The sequence below is a fragment of the Zalophus californianus genome, chromosome 2, assembly GCF_009762305.2.
Source record: "Zalophus californianus isolate mZalCal1 chromosome 2, mZalCal1.pri.v2, whole genome shotgun sequence".
Classification (NCBI taxonomy): domain Eukaryota; kingdom Metazoa; phylum Chordata; class Mammalia; order Carnivora; family Otariidae; genus Zalophus; species Zalophus californianus.
This window is the reverse complement of record NC_045596.1, coordinates 196,132,051-196,143,694: the sequence shown is the minus strand read 5'-3', so window position 1 is coordinate 196,143,694 and position 11,644 is coordinate 196,132,051. Positions and strand designations below refer to the sequence as shown.

Here is an 11,644-nt window from a genome sequence, read left to right as displayed (position 1 = left end):
CAAACCTTGGCTGTCCTAAGTGGGAAGCCTTATCTGGGAATCTGTCTTTGATTTGACATCCAGAGGAATGCTCCCAGGAAGGACTTCCATATCTTGAAGAGGGAAGTTGACAGCATGCCTGAGGTTTCTTTGCAAAATCGAATGCTCCTGGATTATTTCTTCAGCTTTTTGGAGGGAAGGGAGAGGCCTGGATGCACTGGAAGTAGCCACCTGTGGTGTGTGTGTCACAGAGAAAGCCCGGTGGTTAACGTCCACAACACAAATCAGCCCCCCTCCCTCCGCCCCCCCGGCCCCCCCACCAGAAGACGGCGGTTGATGATGGAACCTGCTGCTAGGGGGATGGGAGCAGAAGTTTTTACAGTGTTTGCTTTTCATCTGTGCTTATAATGTATCAACGTGGACTATGAAATTGTCCTTGCCAGACTACAGACGGCAGAACCGCATGTGTCATTGGGAGTTGTAAAAAATTTATTGGAAAAAAGGGCAAGCAACCCGTTCTCCCTCCCCAACAGGTGTCTGCGGGCCAAGGAGTGAAATGAGAAGGACAGAGGCTTCCGTCACTGGCTCCGGGCGAGGCTGTGTGATCGCGGAGCGGGAAGCTGGACACGAGGCCTGGAGAAGGGAAGTTACGGGAGATGTTTTGTGGCCCTAAGGGAGTTTCTCGGATGCTAAGGTGAACCCACCCACTGCCCCAGGCCCAGGAAGGAGAAAAGGCTGCTCTGGACTCTGCAGACGGGCTGTTTCACGGAACAGGCTGCTAAGACCGCTGAGTTTGGGGTGAGCTGCACCTGGACCAGGGAAGGCCTCGTCGGCCTCGTCCCCTCCTCGTGGGTGTGTCCTTGGTCTCACGGGCACCCTCGGCATCGCCCACACCTGCCTTGTTAATGACGTGCAGTGGAGGTGACACGGCTCAAGCCTGGTCAGCATCGCCGTGCAGGGCGGGCCCTGTGGCCCGGCCCATCTCTGCTCCTAACCCCCAGGCTCTCGCAACCTCTTCCTAAAGGAGACAAGAGTCATTTTGGTCGGAAAGAGGTATGCTTAAAAAAAAGTCGTCTTTTATTAAAACAGCGATTACAAATACTTCGTTGACTTCCTTTCTCCATCACGCCCGGCTCAGAGTCAACGCATGCAGCACTTGGCCTTCCCACCGTAACAGGTGCCCTCCACCCTGGTGAAGAGTGGGCAAGGGGAAAAGTTACAGGTGCCTCCTTTCCTAGCACAGATGTAGTGGTCAGACCTCTGGCCGAGACCTGTCAGAAAGCCAGCGCCTGTAGGGAGGGAAAGAAAACACTTCAGACTCACAGCTTGCGGCCACAGTGATTTTAGAACATTTGGCAAAGCAACTCTTTGCAAAGCCCTGAGAAGGGTTTTCTCTTCCAAGATTTTGCACTGTCCGAGGTCTGTGCCAGCTATGGCCAGAGGGAAGCCGATGATGAGTAGCAGGCTTTTGAGCGCGGTTTCCTTCTGCCCAGAGAGCTTTAAGGTGTGCGGGGATTTCAATCCTGACTCTGTGAGCGTCCTAAACTTCCCCCGCTCCCATGCTGCCTGGTTGTACCAACCCCTCCAACCGGAATCCCTGCTTCCCCATCTCTCCTATCACCATCTTCACTGAAATCTGTGTTCCGTTCAGGGCAGGTTGAAAGTATGGCTACCCTATAACACTTCCACTGTTTTGTCCACTTGGAGTTCATTCTGCCTTCTTCCCAATATCCCAGAATCTCGTAATCAGAAGGTTTCTAGACTAGTCTTCTGCCCTATCTGATAGCTGCCCTACGATATCCCCAGTAAGTGGGGGTCGAGCCACTGTTTTTGCTTGCCTTCGTTGATAGGTCTTATGGCCTGAATGGTGTCCCCTCCACCAGAATGTGTATGTTGATGTCCTCACTAGCCAGGGCCTCACAATATCACTGTATTTGGAGGTAGGGCTTTTCAAGAGGTGATTAAGGTTAGATGAGGTCATAAAAGTAGTCTCTAATCCCAACAGGACTGGGATCCTTATAAGAGGAGGACATTTGGACCTATAAAGTGATGAGGGCACACAGAGGAAAGGCCACATGCGGACAGGAGAGTAGGCGGCTATCCACGAGCTGAGGAGCGAGGCCTCTGGAGAAGCCTAACCCACTGACACGTTGACCTTGAACTTCATTAATCCTCTCTAGAAGTGGGAGAGGATTAATGTCTGTTGTTGAAGGAGACCCCCCCTGTGCTCTTTTGTTATGGCCCCGTCCAGCTGATGAACACAGCAGGCCATCACCAGCGGTGATGGTGGGAACAGTCCATTCTAATGTCGTCTGTCTCTGCATATCGGAAAGACGGTTCTCATACCCATTGAAATTGTCCCCTTCTGTAATCCGTATCCCTGTTACAGCTGCCTCATCTGACCTAGAACTGTGGGTGTCTGGTGACTGGATATTTGGCAATGTTTAGGGACATTGAGGGCTGTCACCACTCTGGGGTATGTGGGGAGGATGTTATAGGTATCTGGTGGGTGGGGGCCAGAGGTGCTGTCAGGGACCAGCGATGCACAGAACAGCCCTCTAACAGAATTATCTGGCCCCAAATGTCAATAGCCCCGAGGCTGAGAAATTGTGGTGTAGACCAGTGTTCTCCATGCTGCATACACATTCAATCAGTTGGGATAATCTTAAAAATATACACTTAATTGTTCTGGGGTGGAGTTTAGGTACTGGCATTTAAAAAAAAAAAAAAAAACCTCCTTAGACGCGTCTAATGTTCGGTAAAGAATCGAGAATCGCTGGACCACTGGTTTTCAAATTTTAGTCAGAACTAACAGTACAGAATTCCCTTGTCAAGGTTGGGAGCAGACAGGAAGGGAAGCAAGGACAGCACCTTCTACTATAATATAAAAAAATTAAAATTATTAGGAATTAAAAAACTTGAATAGTTCACGGAAATAGAAAAATTGGAAATATTTTTCTAATCGTATATCCATATAGAAAAAATAGAACATTCACCTGAACAAACATAAAAATTCAGTTGAGACAAAAAAATTCTTAGAAAAATACAATTCGCTAAAATAAACAAATAAGAAATAGAAAATGTAAATAGTCCCATAAATATCAAAGAAATCGAGTCCATAAATGAGACTCTAGGCCAAGGTGCCTTCATTAGCAAATCCTACCAAGCAACAAATAAGAAATAGTGTCTACACAGCACTGTTTTTCAGAATAACAAGATAGAACATTCCCTAGTTCATGGTGTGATGCCAACTTGGTCTTAATACCACCATCCATAAAGATCCGCAACGCAAGGAAAGAAAAGGAAACCTACAGCTCAACCTCCCTGATCTGCAGAGAGGCAAAGATCCTATATAAAATGTCAGCAAACAGAATAAAACCAAGTTTAGTTTATTTCACAAATTCAAGCTTTCATTTAACATTTGAAGATCGGTCAATGCCTATTAACAGTTAAAGGAGAAAAATCCTATGATCGTCCCAACAGGTGCAGAAAAATTGGAAAAATTCAACACTGATTAATGATAAAAACTTTCAACAAATGAGAAACTGGTGAGAACTTCCTTGATCTCATAAAGAAAATCTACAGAAGCCTATAACCAACAGTACACTCAATGCTCAAACATTGAAAACTTTTCATTTGAGATTGCCAACAAGACCAGCATAATGGCTGTCAGCAATTGCATTGAACGTTCTACTTGAGGTTACCAGCCAGAGGAGGAACAGGAGGAAAAAAAATATATATATGTAAGGGTTGAAAAGGAAGAAATAAAATTGTCACTATTTGCAGGCTTTCTGATTATATATAGACACTCCAGAAGGAATTAATTAAAAAATTTAACTATGTTGCTGTATATAAGATCAATATAAAAAAATCAATTTTACTTCTGTGTATTAGCAACCAACACATAAAATGAAATTAAAACAAATCACCATATTGAAATATCAAATGCCTCGTTATAACTCTAAGAAAATACAATACTCCTGTATATAAGAATACAATATTCTTTGATAAGTTAAATAAGAACAAAATAAGTGGGAATGCTGTTTTAAGCACTGGAAGATTAATTATTTTTCAAATGTTAATTTTCCCCAAATCAATCTGCAGATTTAACTCCATACCATGAAAATATCAAGAGATTCTTGCAGTAAAACTTGAAAAGCTTATTCTAAAATTTATATGGGAATTCAAAGGACCAAGAATAGCCAAAACACTCTTGGAGAAGAAGGTAGGAGGACTTGCTTTACTGGATTTCGAGACTAATTATATATCCACTGTAATTAGACTGTTTGGTAAAGATGCAAGGACAAACCTACAAGTGGAACAGAATAAAGAGTGCAGAAGGGGGCCCATACACATACTGAGAATTGGGGCAGACCAGCTGCGTAGGGGAACAGTTGTGGTTGGGGGCGGGGATGCTCTCCTTAGAGCTGGTTCTGGGACAATTGGATATTCATGTTGAAAAAAAAAAAAACAAACACAAACTTTACCCTTAACTCACACATTAAAAACCATTGCCAGGTGGACAATAAGTCTAAATGAAAAAAGAGAAATAATGAGTCATCAGAGGACAACACTGCAGACTTTCTTCATATTTTGGCGGTAAAGAAAGATTTCTTAAGATACAAAAGGGATTATCCATAAAGGAAAAGATATGACACATTTAGCCACATTATAATCATGATACAAACTTCAGTGTAAGGAAAGTTTCCATTAGGAGAGAGAAAAATCACAGCACAAGGTAGGAGAAGAGATTTGTAATGTTACAAAGGGCTTGCATGCAGAATATAAAAAGGACTACTACAAATCATTAAGAAAAAACAGATAATCTGATAGAAAATATAGACACGTATTACAAAAGATATCCAAATGGCTAGTAACTATATAGAAAAGTGCTCAACTGAGTGTTCATCAGGAAAATGCAAATTAAAATTCCAAGGAGCTACCACTACACTCACCAGACACCTAACATTTAAAGATGATTGACCAGTAACAAGAATTGGTGTGGATACGGAGCAATGGGAACTCTCATTCACTGGAGAACGGTGTGGCATTATCTACCAAAATATAATTTTTTTGTGCTATTATCTATCTATCAATCAAAATTGAACATGCATATCCTAGGACCCACAATGCCCCCTACCTCATGGTACCTAGCCAACTGAAAGGCATGCATGAACCAAGCTATATTATTCAGCATGAGTGTTAACATGGTAAAAGTCCAAGAAATATAGGAAGTCATTACCATAAAAGTCAAGCGGTGATTACCTCTGGGGGAAGGAGCAAGGGGTGGGTGACCGAGAAGCCCGGAGGGATATTTTTTAGGTGCCGGCCAAGTCCTGCTTCTTGACTTAAACCTTGGTCACAGGCTACTTGTTTCGTGATTCATTAAGTTGTACATTCCTGGTTTATGCACTTCCCTGGATGCACGTTATATTTTGCAGTTAAAGAAGGAAAAAAGTAAGAGTTGCTTCTGAAAACGTTATCTGCCTGTTCCCAGAGTTGTGCAGGCTCTGCCCGGGGTGCGTCCCGTCCCCGACTCGGTGCGCTTCCCTGCACTCCCTGCCTGCCCATGAGCTCCGTGGGTAGCTCACACCTGCTCTTCTCCCCTTTCCCAAGGGCGACAACACTTCCCGGAACTTGGTGCTTATTCCGGTCGGTGCTCACGAAGCTGGCCTGAGATACGTGATCCCGCACATCCCGTGGCGGCCGCCGGAGCGCCACAAACCAAAGGAATGTGGAAAAGAGAAAACTCGCTTCTAGGTAAGAACAAGGGGGTGAGAAGGAGCGGAGGCAGGCCTGTTGGCAAAGCAGGTTTGTGCCAGTTTCTATGCTTGCGGCGAAAATAGGGAGTCTTGCACGTGTACATTTATTGAGCCAGTTACAGCTGGATTGTCCAAAATCCCACCTCAATGCAGGGGCAACACCAACTGTCGCTCTAGTCAGGGGGCGATAACCGGTGTTGGTTGAAAGAAGGACCGTTGGATTCAGTGGCGGGAAACTCGGTAGGAAATGGGTGCAGAGAACGGTAGACAGGGAGCGGGGGGTTGAGGGGGGATCCCAGGAATGGAGTGTGGTGAGCAGGTTGCTAACGGAGCTCGTCCTCTGTCCTTCTGCTCAGAAATGTGGGCACCAAGGTTCCCTTTGTGACATCCTATCAGAGCTACTAGTGAGGTTTTGGAACAGTGTTGGAAGGCAAAACTTGGAGGGCTGTTGATTAAATTCTAAGTGTCTTGGGCTAAAAAACCACCAGGCTGAGGCGAGAGTGAATTGCGAAAATGATAAGGGTTTTTGGAAAAACTATGAGGCCCCACCTCGCCCCCTGCCAGGATCCACGCCCCCTTTCCCTGCCCAGGAACCTGCAGGAAAAGGGCAGGAGTCTCTCGGAAAGGTCAGGAGCCGGAACACCTGACCTGTGGGACCGAGAAGTCTGAGATGTGTGAGGAGCAAACAGACGCGCAGACACACAGAGCCAAAGAATGCAATCTGGGTTTTCCCACCCCTGGCCGCAGAGCCCCACACCTACTGAGGCATATGGGGACGCGGTGCTGGGAAGCGGCAGGAGCCTGGTCCTATGTGCAGAATCAGCTGATCGGAGCCCTCTGGGCCTCAGCGAGTCAGCTGAGGCTCTTTCCCTGCTCAGGACAAGGTGGTGGTTGGCAGTCATGCCGGGGGAAGGGCTGCCCGCCAGCAAGAGGCTTCCCTGACGCTGGGGCATCGAAACCCTTAGGAGTGATGCTGGTGCTCAAGCCATCGGCGGAGGCCAGAGAGGATCCAACTTCATCGCTATGCAACCTTTTCGTCCTCTTTTTAAGATTTTATTTATTTATTTTAGAGAGGGGCAGAGAGAGAGAGAGAAGCAGACTCCCTGCTGAGTGCAAGCCCGACTTGGGGCTCGATCTCACGACCCTGAGTCATGACCTGAGCTGAAATCAAGAGTTAGAAGCGTAACTGACCAAGCCACCCAGGCGCCCCTCTATGAATCTTCTTAAGCTATCTGGGGACAAAATCAAATACACAGGCCACTCCTGCAAAACAAGTAACAAAATTCCAAACTGAACTGGAATAAAACTAAAGACTGGAGGCCCCCTTCCACAGGCACGTAGCCCAGTGGGGTCCCTGCTCGCCAACTCCTGCCTTGAAAATCAGCAACGCCTCTTGGAAGTTCATGAGAGTTTTAATTCAGTTCTGCCTAGGTTATTCTTAAGATCCACCTGTGTGCCTGGTGACAACAGCCAGAGTCTTGGGGAAGCGTGTGGAGAGAATGTGGGGTTTGGCACCAGAGCTGGAATCAAGTTCTTGTTATTTGCCGGCTGGGTATTTGAAAGTCAACTTTTCTGAGATTTACTACCAAAAAAAAAAAAAAAAGAAAAGAAATCTGTAAAATGGGGATAATAGTAGGTCCCTGTGTGATAGAGATGCTGGGACATTTAGTGAGATGATATTCATAGAACTGCTTTGTTCAGCTGTAAAGCGCCACGTGTGGTATTTTGTGAGCACAGCTCAGTTTCCCATGTGATGCTGACCAGGGGCCTCTGCGAAGCTTGGTTTGGCGGCCGCAGGGCCCTTGTGTCTGAGGCGGGGGGAGGGGGGGCATGTTTTTCTCGACGGGACCCAGAGGCCATAGGAAACACATTCTTGGTGGTGGCTGCCAGAGGTCAGGCAGGTGAAAGGAATTTGGGCAAGCAGGTTAGGGTGGGGATCACAGAGTGAGACACTCAGGTGTGGACAAGGCAGGGCAGACTCTGAGGGTCACAGAATGTGCGAGCGGGGAGTCATTTTGCCCAAACCTTCATATTAGAGGTGGGGAAATTGAGGCCCAGACGCCTAGGAGTGCCCATCGTGTCCCAGAAGGAAAGGAAGGAAGGGTATGGAGGAGTGGACCATGCCTCTCTCCGTGGGTTTGGTTAGTTTTGCTCTGGGGAAGTGCTAACCACCTGGGAAAAGGCGTAGCTGAAACAGAACGTCCTTCCCACGTCCCTGGGTCCGCTTTGCTCTCCCCCAATCAGCCTCCACGCTGCCAATACAGTCTCTAAAAGAAGCCATTTCTGATTCTATCCCTCTCCCAGTTTAAAAACCTTTGGGGCCCACACACACCCGGATGGTTTCCTGCTGCAGAAGACCCCACTCAGTGAGGCCCCAGAGTCTCCTGCGCCCATGACTCCTCTCTGCCTGACTCGGCAGCCCCGGCGTCAGAGCGGACGGCCTGGGTTCGAGTCCTCACTCTGCCTGTTAGCAGTCCTGTGAGTTCGGCCAAGTTATTTATCCACAAAACGAGGATAATGGTTCTTCCTTCCCCATACGGGCCTGGGGAGAGGGGGGACTAAGGTAAAAGTGAGAGCTTTAGGGTTTTATTTCCCTTCCTCTCTGGGCTTTCACACCCGATAGCCTTTCTCTCTGGTTGGTCTTTATTCCCACCTGCCCTTCTCCTTTCACTAGTTTATTTAACTCTGGCCCACAGATCTGCCTGCCCACAGCAGCCAGACAGATGGGGAAAGTCGGCGAAGGAGGCTGAGGCCGAGCGGTAGGAAGCGGTGGGGTCTGCAGTGATGGGGGGAGTTGCTTCACTGCTGCTGTACCTAGAGTTCAGGCTTCATTTGCTTGTGTTCTTAAGAGAAGATACAAATCTGATCTTTATGTGACACATCCTGAGTTTTTAATGTCAAAAAGGAAGTACAAACATTTTTTTTAAATACCACGAACACCAAAATGACTTCCATCTTTCCTTCCCTTCTCAGCTCCCTTAGGAAAACCTTTCTGGCCCCTCGAGACCAGGTCAGTCCCCTTGTCACGCCTTCCCCGGGCACCCTGTACTTAATGGCATTTCACAACGCAATGGTAATTAGATAATTAATTATAAAATTGGGTTTCTTGTCATGCTCTGCTTCTAGAACGTCAGGTCATGCTTTCAAGGGCTGTGTTCTCTTGCCCTTCCCCAGGGCAATACCTGCACACCATAGCTGTTACCTAAATATTTGTGGAATCAGTGAGTGAGCAGCCCCAAACGATCCTGATTTCTAAACCCCTCGGCTGGGTTCTCATCCAGCTGATGCAGGGGACCCGAGTTGCCTTGTCATTGGGACATCATGCTGTGTTCACAGAAATAAGATTTGTATAAGATAAAAGGGGCAGAAATAAGATTTGTATAAGATAAAAGGGGCAGAAATAAGATTTGTTTAAGATAAAAGGCGGCCCCTTTTTTTGATAGAGATAAAAACTGCTAAAAGAGAATGTCCAGTCATGGTTTCTGGCAGTGACCACACAACCACCATTCACCTCGGGGCATGTGGGCCTCAGTTTCCCCATGGGTGAGTAGATGAGCCCTAATGGCTTTCTCAGAAAAGGGAGTGAACTGATCCCCTGTGAGGGCTCGGCCGGAATCACAGTGTGAGGCTGGGACCCAAGCAGCACCTTCTAGAAGCAGCACTCGGCTCCCTTCTTATCTTAAACTTGGTCCTGTCCCCAGACGGAGAATCAGTGCCGTGCAGACAGGATTTGCGTGTTGTCAGAGGACAGCATAGGGGAGCTTCTCCTGGGAGTGTCTGAGCGAGTCCTGTGTATACTAAGCATTCCATCATGTTAGCTAATACTGCTATACGGAATGATTAGTACGTTTGGTTGTTCCTGCATCACCTCAGAAACACTTTAATATTCTCTGCTTTGAATGAGATGCCTGTAGTCATCTGTCGAGGTGACTGACTGAACATAACTCTTCAAGTTAATATAGTGGCTCTCAAGCTTGAACTGCACTGCAGTCACACACTTTGCAGGGCCCCTCGGGGCGAATGCACACGTGCACGCGTGCAGCTGAGGTCAGAGTGGGATAAGAAGGCATGTACGCTCGCTGGGCGGCATGCACTCGTATTGTTGGTTCTTTGAAAACAACATGGTGGCGACTCACTAAACTGATTTCTCCACCCCTCGAGTGGGTCCCAGCTGGAAACTTAAAACTCTGCATTAGAATACTTTCCTACCCAGTTTCCAGATGGGGGGACTGAGTTGTCCTTGGAGAAAATGTAGCAGATTTCTATGATGCAGAGAAGCACCGTCGGATCTTTTAGGGGACTTTGGAGCTTTCATGCTCTAAGTGCTCCCTGCCACAGCCCCCTCATTTTGCAGATGAGACAGCTGAGGCCCAGGATGTATGATTTGCTCGAGGCCATGATAGAACATGTCCCCAGTTGGATCCACCTGTAGTGGCCCACCTCCTCTTACACTGCTGTTCTGACCCAGGGGAGCTGCCCCCTTCCGGCCCGACAGAAAGCTCCCTCCTGTGCCCTGGGGAGATTTCCCGCTCCGCAGAACATGGGAGGACTTCCCAAGGAAGACTGAAGACCACCTGCGCACCCCTGAGCGCCCGAGCATGAAGTGAGTCAAAGGTGCAGGGTGAGCTGGCTTTGTGGGAGGGGCAGGTGCACCTGCTTACCGCAGGCCACCTGGGAGGCCCCACCCAGTGACCGGGGTGCGCCAGGGCTGGCAGCCTACACCTCTCGCCCCTGGATAGGAAGCTGGCCTCTCAATGCGAGGAGCCATGTTGCAAAGAGAGTACGTGGTCCCCTTCCACATAGGATGATTTCTAGATGTCCGGGACAAAGACGGAGATGGGGGATGCTGGAGCTGCCTGCGACGGGCCCCGATCCCTGCCAAGCACCGAGGGCATGGAGCCCCAAGCACAGTCGGGGAGGGAGACCTGGGTCTGTCGCTCCTGCGGCTGGGCTGCCCTGCGGGCCGGGGGGGAGTCAGCCTGGGGTGCTCCCGGGGGGCTTGTCCCTGGGGCTCGGGGGAAAGCCCCAGGCCCCCGGCTCAGCAGGCTTGCCCATCACAGTCTGCCTAAGCCCGCCCCTCAGCCTCCGGGATGCTTCTCTGCCACTCCACCCCCAGGACCCAAGGGGAAGCTGTCCTCAGACCTAGCCCCTGAATTCCTGGCCCAGGGCGAGGGTGCTAGAGCAGGGTCTCAAAGCTCACCTGGGGCCAGGTGGGAGAAGAGGAGGCACAGAATCAGCAGCAGGAAGGAGAGGACCCTCATGGTGCCTGGCAGGCTGGGCCGGGATGCCCGGTGAAGGCAGAGAGGCTCCTCGGAGGCCGAGCCAACAGAGACTTCCAGAGGCGGGAGTGTCTCTGTATTTATAGGGCAGAGGTTGCACAACCGCAGAGGTGATCTGAAGGGTGGTGTCGCAATCCAGAGTGAAATTCTAATAAATAACCCCTCGTGCCATTTGCCCTGAGTAGTCTGCGAGTCATGTGCACACACTTTTCTCTGTCTAGCTGTGACTAGATTCAGCTTTCCACCTGGAAAACCTGGAGTTGGCTCCTCTGACCAGTTCTGTTTGGTTTTTGAGGCTGGGCAATGCGGAGGGGCTTGCTGAAGAAGGCAGCTCAGGCCGGCAGGCCCGCCGTGGCGGGGGTGGGGGGGTGGGGGGGCGCTCAGAGAGCCGGACAAGGTGGCCTCGGGGGGGGGGGGGGGCGGAGAGCACTGCGCGAGGTGGCTGCCCAGCCCCCAGCCCGTGCAAGTCTCTGTCGCTGAGCCGTGTTCCCTGTGCGATGGCCCCAGACAGCACCCTCTTCCCTGACGGAGGCCCAGCCACTTGCTTTTCACTTAACCTACTGGTGTGGACTCTTCCACAGGCCAAGGCTGCTTTCGCAAAATTCTCTGCTTCTGCGGTGCATG

The 11,644-nt window shown here is 49.2% G+C and overlaps 1 protein-coding gene across 1 annotated transcript; it reads right to left on the bottom strand.

The window, feature by feature from the left end:
- Positions 1 to 1,033: 1,033 nt before the first annotated feature.
- On the bottom strand, positions 1,034 to 11,130 carry DEFB1 (defensin beta 1). Its single transcript, XM_027597509.2, has 2 exons — positions 10,942 to 11,130; positions 1,034 to 1,268 (listed from the first exon to the last, which is right to left on the bottom strand). The coding sequence occupies exons 1-2, from the start codon at positions 11,000 to 11,002 to the stop codon at positions 1,120 to 1,122; spliced, it is 210 nt and encodes a 69-aa protein (XP_027453310.1). The 5' UTR covers positions 11,003 to 11,130; the 3' UTR covers positions 1,034 to 1,119.
- Positions 11,131 to 11,644: the final 514 nt, after the last annotated feature.